This window comes from Gopherus evgoodei, chromosome 14, assembly GCF_007399415.2.
Source record: "Gopherus evgoodei ecotype Sinaloan lineage chromosome 14, rGopEvg1_v1.p, whole genome shotgun sequence".
Classification (NCBI taxonomy): Eukaryota; Metazoa; Chordata; order Testudines; family Testudinidae; genus Gopherus; species Gopherus evgoodei.
Window position 1 is genome coordinate 32,525,741 of NC_044335.1, and position 27,369 is coordinate 32,553,109.

A 27,369-nucleotide genomic window follows, 5' to 3' on the forward strand; every position below is an offset into this window, starting at 1 on the left:
GGGGGTACGTGTTGGCATGCCAGGGTGAGTGTTGGGGTACAGGGGTGAGTGCAGGGTGTAGGGGAGTGTGCAGGGTGCTGGGGTGAATGTTGGAGTGCAGAGGTGCTGGGGGTGAGTGTGGGGGTGCCAGGGTGAGTGACAGGGTTGCTGGGGGTGAGTGGGAGGGTGTCAGGGTGTGTGCAGGGAGCTGGGGTGAGTGTGGGGAGCCACAGTGAGTTCAGGGGGTGAGAGTTGGGGTGCCAGGGTGAGTGCAGGTGTACGGGTGCGGGGGGGCAAGTGCAGGCTGCTGGGGCAGGTGGCCGCGGGCGAGGGGCAGGCAGGGCAGTGCCATGTGTACTTTCCGGGTGGGGAGCAGGCGGCCCAACCTGCTGGGCGCGTCCTGGCGGTGAGTCAGCGAGGGACCGGGCCGGGACCGGCCGGGCGCAGCGCAGCACAGGAGCGGGCCGGGGCCGGGGTCGGGGCCGGGGTCGGCGGCAGCAGCATGGCGCTGAGTGTCACCGTGAAGCGGGTCACCCAGCTGCCGGGGGCCGGGGAGCGGCAGGTGCAGCTCAGCTTCCGAGGTGCGGCGCGGGGGTCGGGCGGAGGGACCCGCGCGGGAGCCGGGGCCGGGGGCTGGGTGCCAGGGCGCGGGTTGGGAGCCAGTGGTGGGTCTTGGTGCGGGGGGGGGGGGGTTGGTAGATGTGGGGGCTGGACGCCGGTCCCCAGGGAGGATTGGTGGCTGTGCGGGGGGTCTGGGTGCCGGGGCAATGGGGGGTCTGGGTGCCGGTGTGCAGGGTGGGTGGGTGGCAGAGGGGCTGGGTGCTAGGCGCGGGGGGGAGTTGGTAGCCGCGGAGGAGGGGTGCCGGTGGGGTGTGTGTGGGGGGGTGTTAGTCCGTGCGGCGGAAGCCAGTGTGCAGTGGGGTTGGGAGCCGATGTGCAGAGGTCTCTGATGGGGACAGGCCAGTTTCTATGTTCTGCCCCCTGCCCGGGTGCGGCACTGCCGGTTCCTTCGCTCTCCTCTCCCATGGAGCCCCGTGCTCCCAGGCTCGCCTCGGGCTCAGCTGCCCAGGCCGCCTCCTCACTGCTCTGGGTCTCGATCCCACCTGCCGCTGCGCGTCAGCAGCCCGGCTTTGGTGAGGGGCCCTTTGCACCAGGGCTGGGGCTTTGGGCAGGGATCTTGCCTCTTTTCTCTTCCGTGCCAGCGCCTTGGACTCAGCGTTAGTTTTGGCGCTGCTGGGCTCGGGTGGGCGTATCTGCAGATTGTGCTGTTTTCTCCCAACGGGCTCCGGCGCTGTACAGCCCCCGCCAGTGGCTCGGCCAGAGAGGAGAGGAGCCAGCACCCCATCTCCCTGCAACAGCCCATATCCACTTCCCTGGCAGGGCGTGTCCCTGACAGCCGCCTGCGCCCTTCCCCCAGCAGGTCTCATCCCCTTACAGCTTTGCCCCCCTCCCAGCCGGTCTCATCTCCCTGCCGCAGCCCCCCCTTCTTCCCCCTTCCAGCAGGCTGTATCCCTCTGCCCTACTGCAGAGTTAGGGCGACATAAGGCTGCTTAGGTCAGTGTCCACACCTCAATGCTGCCTCTGCAACCTAAGGCCCCAGTTACACCGATCTATGGTGCCAGGCACAGCACTATGATTGATGTCCGTAGGGCGACACAGTGTCCATAGAGACACTGCATTACTTCCACTGGCTGCTGGCAGTCAGCCCTGAGGTGGGCAGGGGCTCCAGCTGTGAGCCCCCTTCAGGCTGGCAGCTGGAGCCAGAGCCCAGATGTGAAATTGCAGCATCTATGAAACTGACAAGAATGTCAGTTTCACTGCTGGTAGGCTCCCTGCTGTGAAATGAGCCCATGCTGGCTCACAGCTCAGGCTGCTAGCACAGGGCTGGGGAAGGGAGGCCAGCTGTGAGCCTGGCACCTGTCTGACAGCTGGGGGGGGGGGGGCAGATGTGAGCCCCGTGCCTACAGCTCAGGCTGTCAGCCCCAGGGCTCCAGCTGCCAGTGCCCCACAATCAGGGGCGGCTCTAGACCGAAGCCACGGGACCAGCGGACCCTCCGCAGGCATTTCGCCGAAGGCTGCCTGCATGCTGCCCTCCCGGCGACCAGCAAAGCGCCTCCCGCGGCATGCTGCCCCAAGCACACACTTGGCGTGCTGGGGCCTGGAGCCACCCCTGCCCACAATGCCCCACTTCAGTCGGTGAAAGCTCCTGGCGAGGATGGAAAAGAAGGAGGGTAATGGGGACGTGAAGTACCGCTGTAATTACTGCAGTGGCTGTACACCGACTTAACTTACATTGACTTCATTTTATAGCACAGACAAGTCCTGTGACCAGTGCTTAAATTCTCATAGAGTATTCCTGGAGCCCTGGGGTTCTGGGCGTCTGGCCTATGGGGGATGCTGGAGCTCGGGGCTTCTGCCCTGCAGATTTGAAAATATTTACTGGAGCTCTGCTCCAGACAGCTCCAGGTGAACTGAAGCCCTGCCTGTGCCTCATGGCCTGTTCTCTGCAGCCCGTCTTGTGCCAGTCCCAGCATTCTCTCTGCAGGCAGTTCTGTAGACCTGGGCACTGCAATGGCTGAGCACAGCACCACACAGCAACCCAGAGCCATTTGGAAACCTTCAAATCATAATGGACTTCTGTTGCACCAGGGGAGCCAGTGGATCCTGTGTCTCATCTATGGGCTTTCCTGCACACAGTGCCATTGGGGAAGCTCACTTAATATGGGCTGTGGGGGCCCAGGGACCAGGTGGGAGTGATCAGGATAAGCTTAGTGCTGAAGGGAGGTGATGGCAGGGAAATACCCCTAGGAAGGGATCTGCCATTTGCTGGGAGATGGAGGAGGAGAGCTGCAGCTCCAGCAGTCCCTGGGTCCCCACACACTAGCCAGTACCCACATGCTGCAGCCTGGGAAAGCTGAAATGAACATGAGACCCAGTCCTGAGATGTGCTGAGCACCCCAATGTCCCGCATTGGGCCCTTAAAGAATTAGGCATAGATCTGGCATAGCTAGATGTTCTGGCTTCCCAGCTGGCAGAACCAGGAGGATGAAACCCTGCATCCGACCATTATCTTAACATTCTGCATGTATTTTTCCCCAGGGTTTACTCAGAAGACAAAGAAGGTTCGCTGTGGCCAGGACGCTGTCTTCGGAGAGGTAAGGGATCACAGGACAGCAAGTGTCTGCAGCGACTGGAGCTGAGCTGTGCCGTTTCTTTACATCCTTGGTGAAGCCCTGCCCAGGCTCACCCTGAGGGCTGTTCTTGGGTGACCAGATAAGCTAGATCCCTAAGAAGCCTGACTCAGTCCTGCTGTCTTGGGGCTCTGAAATGAAGCAAATGGCTGAGAAAGGTTCAGCTCCAGTCAGTCCTTAAGCCCCTCATTGCAACCTCAGGCCTGGGGAGTCCCAGAGCAGGGTGGAGATGGGGTTGCAGGTGTGGAGGTGTCAGTTAACATTCAATGGATTTTTGTAAAAGAAAATGACCAGACACAAAAGAATGTCGTGGTCTTGGCAAAGAGGTGCAGCTTGACAACCTCAGCACCACCCCAGCTGCTGTTGTAGAACAATGGCGTTTCCAGAGAAAAGATCCCAAGTCACTTAGAAGCTATAAATAGAGAAATCAGTTCACCCCCCAACTTCTGGAGTGGACCACTGCCATTGGTTGAAGGACCATAGGAGAACTACACAAGAGTCTCAGCCAGAAAGTGAATTCTCCTGAGGGAATTCTGTGCCAAAAAAATAAATTTCTGTGCACAATATTTTAAAATTCTGCAAACTTTATTTGTCAATAAATAAATGTGGAAGCTGCAGCATGGCAGTGGGGAGCACAGGCCACTGGCTGCACAGAGGTGGGAGATCACCCTGTACCTTTCCCCCCTCTTCCTTCCCCAGGACAGGGACTTGGTGGTGAGGCTGCATCTGACCCTGACACAGCGCAAGGGCCAGGGCCTGCCCCAGAAATACCCCAAGGCCCTGCCCCTCCGTGCCAGATGCACCAGGTGTGGGACAAGCAGGCTCTGCCTGACAGGATCCGAGCATGGAGGGACTTAGTGTGGGGAGATCCAGGTGTGGGGTGAGAGGGTTCTGTATGGGGCAATTTGGGTGTGGGTGGCTCTGTGGGGGAGGGGGAAGATCTGGATGCACAGGGGCTCATTGCGTGGTTCTAGATGCAGGGGCAATGTGGGGAGACTCTGCAGGAGGGTGCAGGTGAAGGTGGTTGTGGTCAGCAGGGGTGTCTGAGTGAGAGCGGAATGGGGCTTGGTGGGCAGGTCTGGGTACTGGGAGAGTGGGGCTTGATGGGGTGGGGTCCAGGTGCAGCTATGTTGTGGCTCAGTGGAATGAAGGTTGAGGTGCGGGGGCTTGTTGGGGTGCTCCAGGTGTAGAGGGTGAGGGGTTTCAGTGCACGGGTGGAGGTCCAGATGCAGGGGGGAAGGGATTGGCAGGGGTCTGGATGGAGAGAGTGAGGCTTGGTGTGGTGAGGGTTTAAGGGGCTTGGTGAGAGGTTCTGGGTGCAGATAGGTGAGGCTTGGCAGAGGGGTCTGAGCAGCTCTCAGTATCATTATCCTTCCCCTTGTGGCTGAGGAGCATTGGGGGCAGTAAGTTGGGAGAGGGTTGCAAAGCTTCCTGCAGCCCTGGGAAGTTTCTGGGGTAGGTCTGTCCCGAGCCCAGATGCCCCTTGCAGGGGAAGAGGAAGTCCCATCCCTCCCCAGCTGAGCCCAGTGCAGGGTAGGAGCCACTGGCCAGGGCATCCCCAGCCTCCCTCCCACCATGGTGATTTACCTCTCCACTGTCTGCTCCAAGTGCCTGAAACTTCATGTCTACACTGCTGGGGAGGGGCGCATGACCACTCTTGTGGCTTCTCTTTGCTTTCCTGTTAGAAAGTAGTTTTTCTTCAGGGAAGCAAAGAAATCTGCAGGGGACATGAATTCTGCGTGCATGCAAGACACAGAATTCCCCCAGGAGGAAAGTGAAGTATGCAGACAGTAGGGAGGCGTGTGCCTTTGCGTTGGTTCTGGAAAACAGAATAGAACTGTCGCCAATGGACTGAACACTGGCAGCTTGTCTGTGAGCAGAGGGTTGTTCCATAATCTCCCAGTGGTTGAGCTGTAGGTTAGCTGTGCCTGGCTGAAATGCCCAACCATTTGTTGCACTTTTCACAGAACTCCGTCCCCTCTCATGGGAGTCCCAGAGCCCGGGCTACAGCCTGAGCCCAGTTGTCTACACTGCAGTTTACAGCCCTGTAGACCAAGCCCCATGAGCCAGTATCAGCTGATACAGGCTAGCTGAGGTATTTCATTGCAGTGTAGACTCACCCGCAGACTCCTGGTCCGACAGGCATGACTCAGGGAGAGGGGGTTTGTTCCCTGCTTAAGATTCTGTGATGGTTATTTTGCTCACTGTGCTCTCTCCTTGTCCAAGACCAGCAGTGACACCCCCTCAATACCTCCCTTCAGCCAGTGGACAGGGCATCAGTCAGGATTGTTCACAACAGACTAACCATGGAAGGTTCATTCTAGGAATTCAACATAAAGAAATCAAAATCGAAAGCAAAAGCTCTTAAATATTAACCTTGTTACTCCAGCTCCTCCGGAAGTCTGGGAAAACGTAGCCCAGTGGTTATGTCAAAGCATAGCTTAATCTGGCCTCCCCAGCAGTCTCGGGGGGGGGGAGGGGGATTCTTTCTCTGGCCCCATGCTGCCGGGAAGAATGGTTCGTGCCTGGGAAGCCTGAGGGAGCTAGGGCTGGATTCACAAAGAGGATTTCAGTGCCTAACTGCCTCTTTAGGTACCTGGTCAGCTGCTGCCTCGCCCTTTAGGCACCTCAAATCGCTGAGATGACTGCACTTCCACCGGTGACATGTGCACAGTCTGATACTGCCCCATAGCTCACTTGTGTCCTAGTTCATGTCTGAGCCCAGGTGGGATTCCATTGCCCGTCTGCCTGCTGGGCTGATCTGGTGGGTGAGCTCAGAGCGTGGCCTTGCACAAGACACAGCTGAGGGTGGCTATGTGTCTCAGTGTATCCAACAGCCCACCAGTCTGGCCACCCACCTGGGGTGTGGGAGACCTGGGCTCGAGCCCTTACTGTGCCCCATTTGGGGCATGCTGTGTTAGTTCCAGGATATCAGAGAGGGGAAGGTAATACAAAATCTATTGGGCCAACTCCTGTTGGTGAGACAGACAAGCTTTTGAACTACACGGAGTTCTTCCTTGGGGTGTGGAGCAGCACTTGCGCCTGACTCTCCGGTGGCTGAGTCCCCTGATGACTCTAGCCCTGAGGGTATGTCAGCTGTGGGCTAGTCCGCTACGCCCAGGGATGTGACTGTCATGGTCCCTGTGGCTGCTCAGGCTTTCCAACCCACTGAGCTTGGGGTCGGGTGGTTTGAATTCAGGGGGTCAGCCTGAGCCTGTTCCAGAGCTGCAACGTGCCAGCTCCAGCCCTGCTAGCCTGGCTGCTGTGTCCCCCGGCAGACGCATCCCTAGAGACTAGTGCTACTTGCAAACGGAAGCAAGGGGGACATTGCCTCCCTCTGCTGTCTGAGGGGTGTTGCTGTCTCATTGGGCCCTTGGAGGGGTGTGAAGGAACGCGTTCTCTTCCCTGCAGGTTTGCAGCACTGTAATTAACGCTGACATGGTGACTCTTGGAGGGAAGCAACCGCTGACTTCAATAAACACAGGGTTTCTAGTACCTAAGGGCCAGATTTTCATAGATAGTTAGGCCTCATAGGTTCTGTCTACACTGCGATAAGGCGCCTGCAGCTGACCCTGTTGGCTGCCTTCAGCTCTTGGGGCTTGGGCTGCGGGGCTGGTTAATTGTGAGGGATGGCTGTGGGGGGAGGAGATGGAGAGCAAGGGGTGACTGGGGAGTGGGCATGGGAAGTGAGGGCTGACCAGGAAAGGGTACGGGGAGAGAGGGGTGTTGTGGGGGAGGGGATAGGGAGCGAGGAATGGCTGCGGGGGAGGGGATGGGGAGCGAGGGGTGTCAGGCACAGGGGAAGGGAAGTGAGGGATGACTTGGGGGAAGGGATGGGAAGTGAGGGGTGGTGTGCAGGGGAGGGGATGGAGAGCGAGGGGTGCTGAGGGGAGGTGATGGAGCTCGAGGGGTGGTTTGCGGGGGAGGGGATGGGGACCGAGGGATGACTAGGGGGATGGGATGGAGAGTGAGGGATGACTGGGGGAGGGGATGGGGAGCGAGGAGTGGTGTGTGGGGGAGGGAATGGGGAGCGAGGGATGACTGGGGTGAGGGGATGGGAAGTGAGGGGTGGTGTGTGGGGGAGGGGATGGGGACCAAGGGATGACTGGGGTGATGGGATGGGAAGTGAGGGGTGGTGTGTGTGGGAGGGGATAGGGAGTGGGGAATAACTGAGGCGAGGGGATGGGAAGCAAGGGGTGGTGTGCGGGTGAGGGGATGGGGAGAGAGGGATGACTGGGGCGAGGGGATGGGAAATGAGGGGTGGTGTGCGGGGGAGGGGATGAGGAGAAAAGGATGACTGGGGCGAGGGGATGGGAAGTGAGGGGTGGTGTGTGTGGGAGGGGATGGGGAGCGAGGGATGACTGGGGCGAGGGGATGGGAAGTGAGGGGTGGTGTGTGGGCAAGGGGATGGGGGAGGGGATGGGGAGCGAGGGGTGGTGTGCGAGGGAGGGGATGGGGAGTGGGGGATGAATGGGGCGAGGGGATAGGAAGTGAGGGGTGGTGTGTGGGGGACGGGATGAGGAGCGAGGGGTCGTGTGCGGGAGAGGGGATGGGGAGCAGAGGATGATTGGGGAGAGGGGATGGGAAGTGAGGAGTGGTGTGTGGGGGAGGGGATGGGGAGTGGGGGATGACTGAGGCTAGGGGATGGGAAGCCAGGGGTGGTGTGTGGGGGAGGGGATGGGTAGCGAGGGATGACTGGGGCGAGGGGATGGGAAGTGAGGGGTGGTGTGTGGGCAAGGGGATGGGGGAGGGGATGGGGAGCGAGGGGTGGTGTGCGAGGGAGGGGATGGGGAGTGGGGGATGAATGGGGCGAGGGGATAGGAAGTGAGGGGTGGTGTGTGGGGGAGGGGATGAGGAGCGAGAGGTGGTGTGCGGGAGAGGGGATGGGGAGCAGGGGATGATTGGAGAGAGGGGATGGGAAGTGAGGGGTGGTGTGTGGGGGAGGGGATGGAGAGTGGGGGATGACTGAGGCTAGGGAATGGGAAGCGAGGGGTGGTGTGTGGGGGAGGGGATGGGTAGTGAGGGATGACTGGGGCGAGGGGATGGGAAGCGAGGGGTGGTGTGTGGGCGAGGGGATGGGGGAGGGGATGGAGAGCGAGGGGTGGTGTGCAAGGGAGGGGATGCGGAGTGGGGGATGAATGGGGAGAGGGGATATGAAATGAGGGGTGGTGTGTGGGGGAGGGGATGAGGAGCAAGGGGTGTCGGGGGAGGCGATGGGGAGGAGGGGTGTCTGAGAGGAGGAGTGGAGGAGGGGCGTGGGTAGAAGAGGCTCTCTCAGTCACACCATGGAAACGGCAGGTGAGGTCCATGGATGTTACAGGCTGCACAGCTGCCTTTGGCAGGGGCAGCCCAAGGTGCCTGGCTCCTTAGGGTCAGGTTCTCCCTTTCTCGGGGGCTGTTTCACACCCACCTGCCCAGTGCCTGGAGAGCTGGGATCACAGAGGCGGCTCCGGCCCCCGGTGCTCCACCCTCTCCTCACCCAGGTCTCTGTGCTGCGAGGGGTGCCTGGAGGTGGGGCGCCGGCTCTGCCCACACACCCTGAGTAGGGATGAGCCCAGCGAGCCTTTTCTGTCTGTGGTAGGGTGACCAGATCAAGTGTGAAAAATCGAGACAGAGGGTCGGGGAGGGGGTAATAGGAGCCTATATAAGAAAAAGCCCCAAATATCAGGACTGTCCCTATAAAATCAGGACATCTGGTCACCCTAGTCTGTGGTTGGGAGCAGCCTCGCTGAGTGCATGAGTTGGCCTGTTCGTGGTAAGAGCGACTCCCCATTTCCCTGGGTCTGCAGGAGGCTGAGGCTCCCAGGCGAAAGCGCCCCAAATGTGGCTGTCAGGTGTGGAGAGTGGTGCAACACAGCCTCCTGCCTGGGCTGGGGAGTCCAGCTGGCCCCAGAGTGTCAGAGAGTGGCAGGAAACCTGCTGCTTTAGAAGCTGTGCGGTGCCCTGGGGGCCCACAAAGGGAAGCAGGGTGCACAGGGCAGCCAGCCCCAGGCTGGGGAACAGGCTACTGTGCCCTGTCTGTGTGGGCTGCTCTCTCATGCCCAGCACAGAGCTCCTCTGTGGCATTCAGCGGGAAAGCCCCCAGGGGCCTGGACCATGTTCTCAGTACAGCTGGAGTCCCTTGGCAGGGCTTCCTGGCGGCTCCTGTTTGTACAGAACATTACTTCCCTCCTGCCTCTCCAGTGTTTGTTATCAAGAAACTGAAATTGCGGAAGGGAGCAATGCTAAATATAGACAGGAGTGGCCAGAAAGCCCTGCCCAGGGCTGAGTCCCAGAAGTGTCACTGCTGGGACCTGAGGCACGTTCAGGGTGAGGGTGACCGATAAGAGGAGGTGGGGAAATGGATGCACACCCTGTTTTAGGGTGTGAAAGGGAGGCTTCAGCCAAAGGGGGGATTCTGCTTGTTTTTACATTGGGAATTCAGGTCTGACCCCTGGTAGACTCCAGGGCTGACTCAGAGCTGAAAGGCTTATGAAATCAGAGACACTAAGCAAGCACAGCTAAGCAGTGGAGAGGGAGGGAGCTTTAGGCCTAATATTGAAACACTTTGAACTGAATTTGGTTTTGTTATTACCTGTTTAATTCAAGTGCCTGAATAAACAGTGTGAAGGAAAGCTCTGTTCAACACTCAGCACCCAGCCCTTTCCAATAAGGCTAAAGAAGTCCCAGTTCACTTCCCTGCATCCTCCAACTAGACCTCCAGCAAAACCATGGGAACAAGAGACTTGAGACCTAATCAGGAAGAATGTCCCTTGCCCAGAATAATCAGGCTCCCTCCTCTGCCCCCCTAGCCCATGCCTAGCACTGCAGGGCCCTGGGGCAGTGCTGGGGGCCAGGTGTCCTGGCTCGTCCTCCAATTGGCTCACCTCCTTTTCTGCTGGATGGAGTTGGACTTATTTTGCAATTTATATTTTAGCAATGTTGTTAATTTTATTTTATAGCCCTGCCCCCCACTAGCTGTCCTTTGACAGACCTCATGCCCAGTGGAAGGGCAAGGAGGGGAAGGCAGTGGGTGTCCCAGCTCTCACATGGAACACACGGAGTCTCCATGTCCTAGGGCTTGGCTAGATGAAGCAAACAGCTCGAGTCCCAGGAGCATCTCAGGTGCCCACTACTGAAAGGCTCTGCCCCAAAGAAAATCTTGTGGCGTGTATGTTCTCGCTCACCCAGGGGTTTATTACAGAATCTCTCACTAGAGTGTGAATGTTAGGAGGAGAATAACCCTAGGCCCTAGGGAATGGGGACAAAGTGAGAATTAGTGGGGATCCTCTGTGGCCATGAGGTGCGGCAGAAGCTCTGAAAATTCACTGTATGTTTGTGTTTGTTTATAGCTCTTTCGCTGGCCACATTATGGGAAGCTCATTATGGAAGAGATGCTGCTAGTTAAAGTTTACAACTGCAGTAAAGTTTTCAGTAACAGGTAGGTTTTTGTAAGCATAAGGATAAACTGGATGACCTGGGTAACTAGAGGCTGGTTCACCTGACATTGAGCCTGGGCAAAATCATGCAAAACCTGAGATGGGATGCAATCAGGAAAGATGGAAAGGATGAGAACATAACGCCAGTGAGCGCGTGTATGTTTAAGGGAACATGGGTCTTGTCAAACAAACTTGATTTTTTTTTTTGTATGAGATTGCCAGTTCGGTTGAGAGAGGCACCCTGGCGATGTCATATACCTCGACTTCTGTAAGGTGCTGGGATTAGTACTGCAGAACGAGCTGATTAAAAACTTAACATGGTACAAAATCAATGTAGCACATACTGAATGGATTAATAATTGACTAACTGATAGATCTTAAAATGCAATTGTAAATAAGGAATCATCTACCGGAGGGGTTTCTAGAGGGGTCTTGTTCTTGGCCCAATGCTATTGACTATCTTTATGATCAGGAAGAAAATATAAACTCATTGCTGGTATAATTGGCAGATGACACAAATACTGGCAGAGTGGTATGTAATAATGGGGGCAGATCAGTTATATGGACTAATCTGGATTGCTTGGTAACCTGGGCTCATTCAGAGAACATGCAGTTTATAAATCAGCAAATATAAGATCATACATCTAGGAGCAAAGAATATAGGTCATGCTAACAGAATGGGGGACTATCTGGAAAGCAGTGACTCTGAAAAGGACTTAAGGACAAGATTGGTAATTAACAGAACATGAGTCCCCATGAGATGCTGTAACTAAAAGGGCAAATGCGATCCTTGGCTGTATAAGATGGAGAATATTGAGTAGGATCAGGGCGGTAGTAATGACCTCTATCTACGACATTTTTGGCGAGACCATTACTGGATACTGCACACAGTTCTGCTGTTCAAAAATAATGTTGACACATTGGAAAGGGCTCAGAAAAGAGCTACAAGAATAACCCGAGGCCTGGAAAATCTGCCGTACAGTGAGAGACTTAGGAGAGAAGGTTAAGAGATGGTGTGATCATGATCTCTAAGTATCTGCAAAGAGAGAAGAGTTCTGATATCAGGGGGCTCTTTAATCTAGAAGAAAAAGGCATAACAAGAGTCAGTGGCTGGAAGCTGAAGCTAGATAAATTCAGGCTAGAAATGAGGCACAAGTGTTCACCAGCAAGGGTAATTAGCCACTGGAACAGCCGACCAAGTATGTGATGGATTCTCCATCACCTTCAGACTGGAGGGTTTTTAAAAAAATCTGCTCTAGCTCAACCGCAAGGCATTAGGCTGCTGCAGGAACCTCTGGGGGAAGTTCTCAGGCCTGTGCTGTGCCAGAGGTCAGACTAGATCATGGAGGTCCCATCTGGCCTTAACAGCTACAGTTCCTTGTTTTGTAATGTATCAGAGGGTAGCCGTGTTAGTCTGGATCTGTAAAAGCAGCAAAGAATCCTGTGGCACCTTATAGACTAACAGACGTTTTGGAGCATGAGCTTTCGTGGGTGAATACCCACTTCCTCAGATGCATGTCTGTTGTTTTGTAATGTTTGGTTCTGAGATAACGACAACATCCCTGTAATGTCTTTACCTTATCTCTTTTCACCCCATCTGCTTGTGAGCAGATGTAACACACAGTGTTTTTGTTCACACATATTAGTATAAGATATAAGCGTATCAAAAGTCAAACCCAAAATTCTATCTCAGGCTAACAAACAGGCCTATATACTAATAGACTTGCAGGAAATACTTTGGCAATATTATATACACAGCCATGTTGTGAGTTATCAGGGTGGAGACTGTGCCGTGAGCTACCTTCTCTGCTCTGATAACTAGCTGAGACTGAAACCATAACAGAATATTCCCACTCTGACTGTTGTTTTGTTGTAGACTGCTTGGTACCTTAGTCATCAGCCTTCAGCACCTAGTGACATCTGGACGCCTGACCCTCAGAGAGGCCCTTGTTGACAAGAACCACAGCATCACTGGGGTAAGGCATGTGGCTACTGTAGCATTGGTTAGATGGAAAGCACCAAAGGAGAGAGCATCAGGACACCAGAAGGGCCCCAGTTGCACAGCCAGCAAATGTCTGACTTGTTAAAGCTTTTCCTGCTCTCCCATGCTTTGATTTCCTCATATCAGAAAATATCCAGCAACTCTGTGTACCTTGGTTAAGGCCTTGTCCTATCAGAGATCAAGAATAGTTTAGATAAGATGTTATTGGGAAAGAGGTAGTGAAAAGTCCTGCAGAATGCTGGGCTTGATATGGCCTTGTGGAGTCTTTCCAAGCCTATTGACTAGGACATTTTTCTGTGTGAATATGCACCAAATAACAGTTGTAATGATACGTTCCTGGAGGCTACTCTACCGTGCTGTCTTTTATGATCTGAACTGAGGTAATCCCAGGCATTTCCTGTTGCTCTTACTGACATGTGGCTTTTTTTTGAGGCTCATAAGTTTTCACATTGACAATCTATCATATTAGTTGATACTAAATAGGCCTAGTGTGTGTGAATCCTTGAATTTACTTAAAGCTGAACCATAGCCCAGGGTTATGAGGTCTTACTTGACAGCCTGGCCAAGCAGGTCAGAGGACTGGGATCTGAGGTAAGGAGAGAGATGGACCATGTGTTCTGGGAGCCAGGGGGCCTCAAAGGAACTAGACGGAAGGTGAATTAGAAACAGGAGTAATTACAAAGCAAACATAGAAAGGATTTATTAATGTGTCAGTTTCGAGCTGGGAATTCTGCCAGGGGTGGGGCTTAGTGTTAGCTAAGGTATTCTTTAGCGACTGGGAGGCTGGAATGTGGGCAGCCTAATCAGAGAAGTGGCTGGGGAGAAGCTGGGAGGTATCACTAATGACTTGGAGTGTGAGAGCAAATATAGAATGATGAGGCGGCAGCAGACACAGGCACTGAGAAGTTCTTTAAAGCACATCTCTCTGCCTGCCTGCCTGCCTGGCAGATGTGTTGGCACATTGGGAGCATCCAGAATGGTTCTCTGGGAACTAAGTAGCTGCTAAGGCTTATGAGGATCGGTGTTGGCTTCTACAGCTCCAGGGTGGGCTGAGCCCCGCAGCAAGCCTCAGGCTCAGGGGTGTGGTGGTGACCCCCCACTGAACCTCCATACTACATGGAATCTCAGGTTCCCAGCAGCCTTTGGGAATCCTGGACTAAGCTCACCACAGTGGAAAATGTTAACACAATTTGTAATTTTGCATTTGTTAGCTGTGTTTTGGGGCTGGCCCTGGATCTGAGGGAGGGGACCCAGAGAAGGACCCAGTGGTTGGATCTCTCTCCTCCTTCCTGCTTTTAAAATAAAGAAGTTACACAGCTGGAACTGCATTTAACATGGTGTTATGGAGCGATTATCCATGAACCCCTTGTTCAATTCACTTCTAGCTTATTAGGGAGATTCTACCGCAGTCTCAGGGCTAACGTAACAATTTGGAGGCCGATACGACTTTTTGGGTCATTTGTGGTTGCATTGCGGAGTAAAATAGCACTTAGCCTGGAAACCCAGTTGTGGAACACCAGCTGCCACTCCACAACACACAGTGCTGCAGAGGAGCAGGATTTCCCCTACTGAAGTTAAATGCTACGTTAACCCCACGTCTTGAGATGAGCTCATTTAACTTTTCATTCAATCCTGACTGGCAGGTCCCCTCAGCCGGTGCTAAACAGTTACTCTGGACTTGGGAAAAGCCTGTTGCATAAAGGTGGGAAATCTCTCCTTGCACTGGCTGTATGGCAACCCAGATTGTCACAATTTAGGGAAAAATACCTGCTGAAATGGACTGCGAGATGATACTCAGCCCCGGGCAAGTGAACAGCTACCATAGTGATGTTCTCCTCAAAACAGAACAGCCAGAGCCTGATCACCTCTAGGCAGAGTGACCTGGAGTGTGCTCCCCTTGTTTGGTCACATAGTACATCACAGTGGTATTGTCGGTGAATATGTGAACCACTGAGTCTCTGATACGGTCCTGAAAAGTGCAGCATGCTTTGTAGATGGCCTGAAGCTCCAGCACGTTGATATGGAATGAGACTGTCCTGAGTCATATTTGAAGGGGGCGAAAGCGCAAGCTCGCAAACTGGACCACCTGCGTGCAAGTGGACATGTAGGCCAAGAGCCGCCAACACGCCCAAACTGTCGTGGCAGGCTGAGACTACAGACTGAGGCAAAGCTGGTGAATGGCATGCGGCCCATCAGAGTAAGCTGATCGCAGGCTGCGAGACATTTTGTGGACGTTGACTGTCCTCAGGCACAGCCCACCACAGCTCCCAGTGGCCGCGGTTCGCTGTTCCCAGCCAATAGGAACTGCGGGAGACCATACCTGCACAATCAGCTTACCCTGATGGGCCGCCCGTGGGCCACAAGTTTCCCACCACTGTGGTACTGGGAGGAGCAACGACTGGAACAATGCTCTGGACCAAGGAGTCAAAATGGATGCTTGGAGGGCGCCAGAGGCTTGTGTGTGGACTGTCCGAACCCTGAAGCTGACTGCTTTCTCCTTTGGGCTCTATCCCTCTTTCTTGGGTCGTCCCATTGCCTTGGACGAGGGCAGGGCTAAGCAAACATGCTCTGCAGACGATACTGCTTTTGCTCTTGAATGCCGCCAGTGTGCACACCCCCAGGATCAGAGGGTAGCGCTGGAGTCCCTGAAGAAGTGCAGCATCTCGTCTGAAACTAGCGTTTGGCTGTCGAAGGGCTAATCCTCAATGGCTGTTGGACATTGGGGGCAATGTGCGAATTGTGTAGCCAGTAAGCTGTCCTCACAGTGACCAAGGTGTCCGTGACATGTAGCGTGGACTGCAGGGATGTCTTAGGGCCTGGTCTACACTGGCGGGGGGGATCGATCTAAGTTACGCAACTTCACCTACTCACTGCGGTGTCTTCACTTCACTGTGGTGAGTTGACTGCTGCCACTCCCCCGTCAACTCTGCCTGCACCTCTCATGGCGGTGGAGTACAGGAGTCGATGGGAGAGCACTCGGGGGTCAATTTATCATGTCTAGACTAGATGCGATAAATCAACCCCCGCTGGATCGATTGTGGCCCGCCGATCCGGTGAGTAGTATAGACATACCCTAGCCACCAAGCAGCCCTCAATGACAAATGCCTGAAATTCCTCTTGGGAGGCCTTGGGCAGCTGGAATGAAACTTTGACACAGCTCGGCAAGTGATGAAATGTTGCGGGGACAGCAAGACTTGCTGGTTAGCAATTCACATCTGTAAGGAAAAGGAGGTGTAAATCTTCTGCCTATGAGGTCCAATCATTTAAAGTCCCTGTCCTTGGAGGTGGACTTGACCCTGCCCTGCTGGGCTATTTTATTCACTGCAGTTACGACTAGGGAATTTGGGGCCAGATGAGAATAAAACCCCGCAAATCCCTGTGTGGGAATGAAATAGTGCTTCTGCATCTGCTTAGCCACAGGCAGTTCTGAAGCCAGTGCGCTCCAGAGGGTCTTAGCTGTTTCGAGGAGTGCATCACTGATAGGAAGGGCGACTCTCCCTGGGGTGGATGGCTGAAGGATATCCACTCATTTTTGGTTGGTATCTGGCAAGAACTCTGCACAAAAGATCTTGGTAGGCCTTAAAATTCTCCAGTGCTGAAGGGAAGGAAGAGCCAGCATTGTCTGGAGATGAAGACGAGGCCCTTAACTGGGCCAGAGCCAGATCCTGTTCCAGGGCTGATGGACCTGGATGGGACGACTCTGGATGCTCTGCAGGGAGGACTGCTGGTGGCTGTCCTGCAGGACTGAGGAGTGTCCCAGGGAATCCATGGAGGCCAGTGATGTGGATAAGGTATTTCTGGCCAGTAGGTGCTGGGCCAGTGGCCTCCATCTTGACCACAAGACATGCACCAATTCTAGTACCTGTAATGGTCCATCAACGGCTCCAGAGGTAATGGAGAGCAGGAGGATGACGACCCCGACTCAGATGCAGAGGAGTCTCGGGATCCGAGAGATAAAGACGGAGCGAGACCACAGGGAGTGAGTCACTGCTTTGACTCCTCCATTGCCAGAAGGAGGCAGGAAGCGGCACTGCTGATGGAAGCAGTACCATTGGTACTGAGCATGCTGGTGCCGGAAGTGGTGTCGGTGCCAAAGTGAGTAGCAGCATTGGAGTGCCTGATGGTACTGACGCTAAGGCCAGTGAAAGTCGCCATGGAAGCTTTTGCAGAATCAACTGCAGCAGTGCTGCAGAGGTTCCCCATACTGAGGTCCCCCATACTGATCCTGGTACTGGCCCTGCCTCCACAGCCTGTGAAAGGGGAAGATTGGGGTGTGGTGCCAACAGACTCAAGGGCTCAGCAGCTCAGTCAGTTGATGGGGCTATAGATCAGTGGTTCTCAACCAGGGGTATGCATGCCTCTGGACTACACAGAGGTCTTCCATGGGATACATCAGCTCATCTAGATATTTTCCTACTTTTACAATAAACTACATAAAAAGCACTAGCAAAGTCAGTACAAACTAAGATTTCATACAGACAAAATGAGAAAGTCAGCAATTTTTCAGCGACAGTGACAGTGTGCTGTGACACTTTTATATTTATATTTCTGATTTTGTAAGCAAGTAATTTTTAAGTGAGGTGAAACCAAAGGAGAGGTCATGACTGAAAGGCAGAGCAAGTCTGTAGCTGCCTGATACGCTGTTGATGTGGAAACAGTATTGGCATCTCCCTCCTTGGTACTGGTCTCAATGGACATACAGGGGCTGGAACCAGAGTCATGGTACAGAGTTTCTAACCTCCCTACTTGGTACCAGGGAAGTGTTAGAGGCACCTGCCCCAATCTGTGTGCCAGCACCAACTCCATGCCGGTCCACAATTTTCCTGGGGGAGGTGGAAGAGTCACCCTGAGATCTGGAGTGCTTAGGATTGGTCTTATGTGACCTTTTCCTCAGCGCTGTCAGTGGGGAATGGGTCCTCCATTTCTTTGGAGAGGGGCCTGCTCTGGAATATTGAGTGTCAGCGCTCTCAGAACCTGAGGGCAATCTCTGACTCACTAGGGTCTTGGTGCCAAAGCAGGCTGCATGGTCATTCAAGGAGAGTTTAAGAGCATGGTGTGCCCGGGATGTTTTGGTCAGTCCTGGTGATGTGTCTGAAGAGCATACAAAGTCGCTTTTGAATGTCGTGAGTGATCTGAGGACGACTAGAGCTCTGCAAGATTATGGCATTTCATACAAAGTCAAATCACTTTATGCTCAGAATTTGGTGTGGATGACATATATGGAATGTATCTAGCAGCTCCAAGTCTTCTTCTAGGAGGATTCAGGTTTCTGACCCATGTAGCAGTACAGGCAGAACCCAACTTTGATGGATCCTGAACGCTCTCTCAGTGCAGAGATATTTTTTGTGTCCACAGGTGACATGGACTTCATGCAGGAACGGTAAGACGTATTTGTTGGAGGATGTCCAGTTTGCTGTGAACACTTTAATTCTGTCTGCAGTCTATTTATGTGAACTCGTCAATACTCTCCACAGTGCAAGACTGCATCATCGGCATAGTCTTAGTCCTGGTCTACACTCGGGGGGGTGGGAAGGTGGGTGGGGATCAATCTAAGTTATGCAACTTCAGCTATGTGAATAATGTAGCTGAAGTCAACATACTTAGATCGACTTACCTTGGTGTCTTCACTGCGGAGAGTCGACTGCTGCCGCTCCCCCGTCGATTCTGCCTGCGCCTCTCATGATGGTGGAGTACAGGAGTTGACAGGAGAGCGCTTGGTGATCGATTTATCGCATCTAGACTAGATGTGATAAATCAACCCCCGCTGGATTGATTGCTGCCCACCGATGCAGCGGGTAGTGTAGACATACCCTTAGTTGGTGAACATTTCTTGACCAACCTTGATTCCGACACATGGAGTAGCACGTCCTAATATCCAGTTGATAGCTAAATCTAATAGTACCGGGGTGATAACACATTTCTGCCACATGTGTGAGGTTGTGTTGAGAGGAGTGAACCAATGTGCACTCTTGCGCTGGGACTGGTGTGAAAATTGTATGCCAGATTTAGCAGAACTTCTGGGATGCCAACTCTTTTTAGTGCAAGTCAAAGCTTTCACCTGTTGATCAAATCAAAAGCAGGTTTGATGTTGATATATGGCACATGAAGTGAGCAGTTAAATTCTTGGTGCAGTCAGAAGCTGGAAGCTAAGAACAGCATCCATTATCAACTGCCCAGCAGTGAAACTTGATTGCTGTGAATGATGATGTCTGTCAAGGAGCTGCTGCATCCTACCAAGCAGGACATGAGTGAAAACCTTTATGGGGACTGTAACAATGAGATTGGCTGGTAGTTGGCACGTTCGGTGCAAGAGCCTGACCCTTGTATAGGGATGCTATGATGCCATCTTTCCATTTTTCTAGCACTCTGCCTGATGCCCGCACTTTTAAGAACAGTTGATGCAGGCCAGTGCTCATTGGTTCTGAGGCACTTTTGAGCAGATCAGGTGGAATACTATCAGGTCCAGCAACATGTCGATTTCATAACTTTTGGATGGCCTTTTGTACTTCCTCGAGTGACGGAGGATCAGTATTCATCCCTGGGTGTGCTGCTGTGTGGTTTGCCAGGTCATATATCTTTGGATAGTCATTGGCAGGTGTGTGCTTTCGTCATGTGTTTTCCATCTGTCCAGGTCCTCGTTGGATGATGAGTAGGGAGAGCTATCTGGTTTTGTGATGAGGATGTTAGAAGATGTTTATGGCTGCCAGCCACGTACACAATAGCTCGTAGGCATGGCAGGTCATTATACTTCAGGCCTATCAAGGTCTTTTTCCCCCATTTTGAACTTTAGCGTCCAAAAGTGGGGACCTGCATGGACCCTTCTAAGCTTAATTCCTAGCTTAGATCTGATAGCGCTGCCACCAGCCAAAATATAGTGTTTGGCACACTTTCTGTTCCCCCAAAACCTTCCCTGGGGAACCCAAGACCCAAACCCCTTGGGTCTTAAAACCAGCAGAAATAAACCATCCCCCCTCCTTTCCCCCTTCCAGACTTTCCCCTCCCTGGGTTACCCTAAGAGGCTACACTGATCCAAACTCCTTGGATCTTAAAACAGAGAGGAATTAACCTTCCCCTCCCTCCTTTCTCCCCACCAATCCCTGGTGAGTTCAGACCCAATTCCCTTGGGTCTTAAACAAGGAAAAAAATCAATCAGATTCTTAAAAAAGAAAGCTTTTAATTAAAGAAAGAAAAAAGTAAAAATTATCTCTGTAAAATCAGGATGGAAAATGTTTACAGGGTATTCAGATTCATAGAGGGACTCCCTCCCCACTAGCCTGAGATTCAAAGTTGCAGCAAACAGAGGTAAAAATCCTTCCAGCAAAATACACATTCACAAGTTAAGAAAGCAAACATAAGACTAATCCGCCTTTTCTAGCTAGTACTTACTATTTTGAACATGAGATACTGTTTCAGAAAGATTGGAGAAATACCTGGTTGCACTTCTGGTCCCTCAGCCCCAAGAGTGAACAACGAACAAAACAAACAGCACAAACAAATACTTCCCTCCACCAAGATTTGAAAGTATCTTGTCCCACCATTGGTCCTCTGGTCAGGTGTCAGCCAGATTCACTGAGCTTCTTAACCCTTTACAGGTAAAAGAGACATTAACCCTTAACCATCTGTTTATGACAAGGCCATCCTCTGCTTTGTCAGCCAGGGAATTGATGCAGATCTCACCGTCGTGTTGTGCTAAGGCCAGAGCTGGTTCCAGGGGTTTTGCCGCCCCAAGCAGCCACCAAAAAAAAAAAATAAATAAAAATAAAAATAAAAAATAAAAAAAATAAAAAAAAATAAAAAAAAAAAGCCACGATCGCGATCTGCGGCAATTCAGCGGGAGGTCCTTCGCTTCGAGCAGGAGTGAGGGACCCTCCGCCAAATTGCTGCCGAATATCTTCAAGTGCCGTCCCGCTCCGGAGTTGCCGCCCCAAGCACCTGCTTGATAAACTGGTGCCTGGAGCTGGCTCTGGCTAAGGCCTGGAAAATACCTTTCAGCTGTTTATGTTTTCAGACAGCTCTGTGCTTGTGTACTTCTGCCTTTTTCACTCATCTATGAGAGGCCTCTTCAGAAAGCCAGGGTATCTTGTGTGACTTTCTGAGGCTGATTGTTCCAGCAGCAGCCTGTGATATAGTGTTACATATGCCACTCGATGCGATCTCCAAGTGGTCTGAGAGGGCAGGTGCTCTTTAACAGCTGGTGTGTATTTCACAGCTTTAAGTGGATCCTCGGTGAGACACTGGACATTGCTCGTTTGCAAGGGTTTCACATGCCAGCAACTCTCCACCTTTCTCCCTAGTGCCAGGCAGTCAGACCTGGTGATTGGAACAGCGGCTGAAGCCAGGTGGTCAGAGTCCGTGGACAAGCCAAATCAGTACCATAGCTGGAGTCCAGATGCAGGCCAAGGTCAGAGCTGGGGTCAGGAGGTGGATGCAGGGCGGAGCAGGTCAGTAACAGGCCTGGAGCAAGGTCAGGGTAGGACATGGGCAAGGCTGGAACAGGGATCAGGCCAGGAACAGGAACTGGATCTGGAGCAGGCTAGGAGTCTAGAGTGTCTGCTTCACAGTGAGGCCGCAGGACGGCTCCTGGCTGGGTAGTGCTGTTGCACAGACTAACTTGCAACTCTGGCGTTGGGGAAATATCTGAGTCTGGGGGTCAGCTGACCCAGGCTCTGCTCAGGGATAGGCTGCTGCCGCAGACAGAATCTTAACCTTACTCAATAATACTGGTGGATTTCAACAATCCCCATATTGACTAGGTATATGTCACTTCAGGATGGGATGCAGACATAAAGTTTTTGACACCATAAATGACTGCTTGGAGCAGCTCGTCCTGGAACTCACAAAAGGAGAGGCAATTCTTGATTTAGTCCTAAGTGTAGCACAAGATTTGGTCCAAGAGGGGAATATAGCTGAATCTCTTGGTAATAGTGACCATAATGTAGTTAAATTTAATATTCTTAAGTGGGGGGGAACACCAAAGAAACCCATCACAGTAGCATTTAATTTTAGAAAGGGTAACTACATAAAAATGAGGAAGTTAATCAAATGGAAATTAAAAGGTGCAGTCCCAAAGATGAAATGTCTGCAAGTTGCATGGAAACTTTTAAAAAACACCATAACAGAGGTTCAAATTAAATGTATACCCCAAAATAATAAAAAAAAAACATAGTAAGGGAACTAAAAATGTGTCACCATGGCTAACCAGCAAATTAAAAGAAGTGGTTAGAGTAAAAAAGGCATCCTATAAAAATTGGAAGTTAAATCATGCTGAGAAAAATAGATAGGAGCATAAATTCTGGGAAGTTAAGTGAAAAAGTATAATTAGGAAGGCCAAAAAAGAATTTGAAGAGCAACTAGCCAAAGTCTCGAAATGTAACAGCAGTTTTCTTTTGAAGTACATCAAAAGCAGGAATCCTGCCAAACAATCAGTGGGGCCACTGGATGATTAAGATGCTAACGGAGCACTCAAGGAAGACAAGGCCATTGTGGAGAAACTAAATGAATTCTTTACATCAGTCTTCACTGCAGAGGATGTGAGCGGGATCCCCACACTTGAGTCATTCTGTTTAGGTGAGAAATCTGAGGAACTGTCCCAGATTGTCATTAGAAAAGGTACTGGAACAAAATGATATTCACCCAAGAGTTTTTTGTAGGAACTCAAATATGAAATTGCATAACTGTGGTATGTAACCTGTCATTTAAATCAGCCTCTGTATCAGATGACTGGATGATAGCTAACATGACACCAAATTTTAAAAAAGGCTCCAGAGGTGATTCTGGTAATTATAGGCCAGTAAGCCTAACTTCAGTACCAGGCAAATTGGTTGAAACTATAGTAAAGCACAGAATGGTCAGACACATAGATAAACAAAATTTATGGGGAAGAGTCAACATGGCTTTTGCAAAGGGAAATCATGCCTCACCAATCTATTAGAATTCTTTGAGGGGGTCAACAAACATGTGGACAAGGGTATAGCATACTTAGGCTTTCAGAAAGCCTTTGACAAGATCCGTCACCAAAGGCTGTTAAGCAAAATAAGCAGTAATGGGATGAGAGGGTAGGTCGTCTCATGGCTCATTAACTGGTTAAAAGATAGGAAACAAAGGGTAGGAATAAATGGTCAGTTTTCAGAATGGAGAGAGGTAAATAGTGGTGTCCCCCAGGGATCTATACTGGGATCAAGGCTATTCAGCATATTCATAAACGATCTGGAAAAAGGGGTAAATGCTGTTTTGCCAAAATTTGCAGATGATACAAAATTACTCAAGAGAGTTAAGTCCAAAGCAGGCTGTGAAGAGCTACAAAGGGTGACTGGGCAACAAAAAGGCAGATGAAATTCAATGTTGATAAATGCAAAGTAATGCACATTGGAAAACCTAATCCCACCTATACATATAAAATGATGGGGTCTAAATTAGCTGTTATCACTAAAGAAAGAGATCTTGGAGACATTGCGGATAGTTCTCTGAAAACATTCACTTAATGTGCAGCAGCAGTCAAAAAGGCTAACAGCGTGTTGGGAACTGTTAGGAAAAGGATAGATAATAAGACAGAAAATATCATAAGGCCACTATATAAATCCATGGTACGCTCACATCTTGAATACTGCCTGAAGTTCTGGTTGTTCCACCTCAAAAAAGAAATGTTACAATTAAAAAAAAACAGTGAAGGGGAACAAAAATGATTAGGGGTATGGAACAGCCTGCGTATGAGGAGAGCGTAAAAAGACTATGTGTTTTCAGCTTGGAAAAGAGACAATTAGGGGATATGACAGAGGTGTATAAAATCATGAACAGTGTGGAGAAAGTAAATAAGGAAATGTTATTTACTCCTTTACATAACACAAGACCCAAAGGTCACCCAATGACATTAATAAGCAGCAGGTTTAAAACAAACAATAGGAAATATTTCTTCACACTACGCACAGTTAACTTGGCGAACCCTTTACCAGGGGATGTTGTAAAGATCAAAGGCCAAGACTATAACATGGTTAAAAAAAGAACTAGGTAAGTTCCTGGAGGATAGAAAGAAATTTGATGTCTATTATAACAGGAAATTAAAGTATTTTTTTTACGTGGTTTAAACAAGATGTGGGGGGGTTTGTGGTAAAAATTATGTCTGAATTCAGTTTATATATATATTAATTCAGGGGTTCTCAACCTTTTTCTTTCTGAGGCCCCCCTAACATGCTATAAAACCTCCACGGCTCACCTGTGCCGCCACAACTGGTTTTCTGCATATAAAAGGCTGGTGTTAGGGGGTAGCAAGCAGGGCAACTGCCTGGGGCCCCACACCACAGGAGCCCCCATGAAGCCACATTGCTCAGGCTTCGGCTTCAGCCCCAGGTGGTGAGGTTAGGTCCCGGGCTTCAGCCCCACGCAGCAGGACTTTGGCTTTTTGCCGAGGGCCCTAATGAGTCTAATGCTGGCCCTACTTGGCAGACCCCCTGAAACCTGCTCATAGCCCCCGTGGGGCTCGGACCCCTGGCTGAGAACCAGTGTATTAGCTGACCCCTCCCCTCTTTTTTTTTAGAACCATGGGGGAATCTGTCTCTCTTGAAGGATTTGAGGGGATTAAGGTTTTGCAGGTGGTAGTGGAATAAAAATGCACAAACCAATGAGGGAGCAGGTGGGAATGGGTATTGTGGGGTGGGACGGGATGGGAGTGGGATTTAAAAAAATAGTCCTACGCAGGGCTCTAGCCTCTACCACCTGAACATACTTTCCTTCTCTCTGTCACTTGTGGGCAGAAGATCTCTCTTAGCTGTCAGTTGTAGAGAGCCCCAGCTGCATGAAGCCCAAAGGAGCTGCAGTATCTCTGACTGGATGTCCCCAAACTGAGTAATTGCTGGTTGTTTCTGAAAATTGTAGCCATAGTGCCCACTCCTGCTCCCACTCCCACTGATGTCAGTGGCAAAGCTGCCCCCTTTTTTGACCTCCGGGAGCTGCAGGTGAAGTTTACTAACAGCATTGCTGGTTAAATCCACCTCCCCTAGGTGGCGGTTTAGAACAGGTTAGCTAACTTGGTTATTAGCACATTTTAAACCCTATTTTGCATTAAGTGAAGGCAAAGACAGTAATGGCTAAAGCCAGATTAGCCCTCTCTCATTTCCAAGTTTGCACAACCCCTCAAAGCCAATGAACCAAGCCCGGGGGGAAAGGTGCTAGCGGTGCATTTTAAACTTGGAAACCTGAGCTTAGCTTAGCTTCCATTTGTCCCTGGATTTGGGAAATTGCAGGGAGCTGTGGCTGGAAGGGGGATTGGGCAAATACAGTATCGTCTATTGAAGTGTCAGACAGGGATTCTGCACAGCCAGGCTGCCTGTTCCTTGGCCAGCCAGGAAGGAAAGCCCTTGACAGCTTTCTTCACTTTTCCTTTCTTATTTGTAATGTCCTTTCTCCTACCCTTTGGTGTGTCAGTGGGCAGTCTCTGGCTGCTGTGCCCTTCATGCATGTTGGCTTTCCCTTCCTAGATCTATATCGAGCTAGATTTGCGCTACCAGCCTCCTGATGGCTCAGCGGGTACATGGCTTGAAGAGGATTTTGTCTACCAGATGAAAGACAGGTACTGAAAATAATGGAAGAAGAAAAAATCAGGTCACTTCTGCACTTCCATCCTTGTTCCCTTAGGGCCTGTCTGCAGTGGCTTTTTACAGTGTTAGTGGGATGGTTCGAGACAGATTGCCTGGTCAGATGGAACTGTTTTAGCTGTGAGTAAGATCAGGGCAGCAGTCCAGCCTACTTACCTGGACATGGGATTGCAAACTACGTGGCAGGCATGGAGTAGGTGTCAGCATCCAACAGAGCTGCAGCCTTGTCTTTACCAACCCTGGATGGATAGCCTGCACCTCCTCCCGTGATGGCTGGTCTGTGCTGCCCTGCAGAAGACCATGCAAGTAGGAAAGGCACTAGTCAAAGTGAGACGGGATGAAGCTGTGCACAGTGTTACAGTGAAGACAGGGGTAAGTAATTACTGTGCGAGATGGCACATAGACTGGCAATGTGGTGTGGGTGCAGCGGAGTCAGAAGGGGGAGTTATCATGGCTGTCCTTGCTCTGAAATTCTGACCTGAGGACCTCAGAGGTTACAGTGGTGGGTGTGAGGTAAGGAGATGGCCAGATAGTGATGCTGTGCAGAATCTTTGCAGTCTTTGCGAAGAAAACAAAGGCCTTACAACAGGGAGCTGTTCAGTTAAAGCGAGAGCAGACTCGGAAGCATGTGTTTGATGAACAGCACTAATGGGCTCGCAGTTTTGACGAGTGTTTCTGTGTCTTGCAGCTCCGAGTTAATTATTCGCAACGTTGGATTCGAGGAGCTGCAGTAAGTAGCCTGTGCCCTCTTGGAGCAATGCACAGATGCCGGGGATTGGAGAAGCAGTGCTTCCTTGGTCTACTCCCTGCTCTTGCCTGGGCAGTCTCACACGAGGCTGACAAGTATGTATGTGTTTCCAGGCCAGCTGACGTGAAGCAAGCTCGTGAGCTGGATAAGAAGGCCACAGCACTGGGCAGGAAGCTGGTGAAGGGCCTAGAGACTGACGAGGAGGAGGAGGAGTATGATGATGAATCTGATATGGAGTTCTTGGGCATCGTCTTCAGCCCTGTCAAGAGGTACCTGGTACATGCTCCTCTTCTTTCCCCCAGTGCTCTGCAGGACCTTTTGCTTGGTGAAGGTGTGTGTCTTTTCACACAGCTGGGCCCGGGGCCCATCCCTGCTGGGCTGGGGTACGGTGAGGAGCCGAGTCTTACCCACAGGGCCCTGGGGGTTCGTCTAGCCTTGTTTACCCTGCCTACAGCCTGTGGCTTTGTGTGAAGCCAGGCTGTGGTGTTTCTGCTCTCCAGTAGCAGGACGTGATGGTGCTCTTGGGGAAATGTGGCCTCTTCATGGAGCCTTCACCCTCGCTGACCCACCTATAGAGGGAGTTTGCTTGGAATTGCTGGGCTGTCTGGGAGGAGCGTTTGGAGTTTCCTTTCCCCTTGTTCACGTCTTGGCTGATTGGCCCTTGGTCTCCAGCCTTTACAGCTCCGCCCTAGGTGTAACTGTGTTATCAGTGCCAGTGGGTAATGAAGCTAACTTCTGCACATGTGCAGGCTGCAGCTCAGGTAAGTTAAAGGAGGGTTTTGCTGAGAGGCCTACTCAGCTGGTTTGTTTCCCTTGCAGCCGTTCCAGACGCCTCTGCAAGTGGGACCTGTTTGCCACTCCTAGACCACAAAGCTTCCAGGTATTGTACTAAACCTGCAAGTCAGGTGCCTCCCCTTGGATCCCTGCCTCAAGCCAGGTCTGCTACAGTCAGGGCAGCTAACTGCCAGACAAGTGTCTCCCTTCAATGTCTGACAGACAGGCAGGCCCCTCCACCCTCTCCAAGGAACAGTCTGGCGGTTCCTCTTCGCCACATCCCGGCTTTCTATTCCTCGTTAATCACATACTGGCCTCAGCAGAGCTCTTCTTTCCTTATATAAGCTCTTAAACGCCTACATTCCCAACCCCGCTGGCCGGCCCAGATGGGTGTTGATATTTCCTTTCATTGCTGCTGGTGTTCCTCCATGCGGCAGCTGAGAGTCTGTGTGAACATTCTGCACGGGATGGAACTGGTTCCAGAGTGCATCGTTTGAACAGTGTGAGCCAGGATTCTTACTGGGCAATAAAGTGAGTTATGAGTTTAAGGGAGATTAGAAACTGCAAACCCAGTATGGGAAGAGCCATCAGCCTCTTGCTGTCTCAGCTGTTAAACAGCTCCCTGTAGTCTAATAATAACAGCAGTAACAGTGCTTCTGTAGCTCTTTGC

General features: G+C 51.5%; 1 protein-coding gene across 3 annotated transcripts in view; it reads left to right on the forward strand.

The window, feature by feature from the left end:
* The first annotated feature begins 542 nt into the window (after positions 1-542).
* Positions 543-27,369, forward strand: part of LOC115635170 (fer-1-like protein 4) — a 121,441-nt gene continuing 94,614 nt past the window's right edge. For 2 of the 3 annotated variants that reach the window (XM_030533505.1, XM_030533507.1), the window contains exons 1-8: positions 543-560; positions 3,079-3,134; positions 10,502-10,590; positions 12,465-12,564; positions 25,061-25,152; positions 25,866-25,907; positions 26,039-26,194; positions 26,745-26,805. In XM_030533505.1, coding sequence (XP_030389365.1) covers positions 10,535-10,590; positions 12,465-12,564; positions 25,061-25,152; positions 25,866-25,907; positions 26,039-26,194; positions 26,745-26,805 — 507 coding nt within the window. In that variant the 5' untranslated portion in view covers positions 543-560; positions 3,079-3,134; positions 10,502-10,534. Of the gene's footprint in view, positions 561-3,078; positions 3,135-10,501; positions 10,591-12,464; positions 12,565-22,116; positions 22,158-25,060; positions 25,153-25,865; positions 25,908-26,038; positions 26,195-26,744; positions 26,806-27,369 lie in introns of those variants that run through there. The other variant, XM_030533508.1, reaches the window with a different exon arrangement.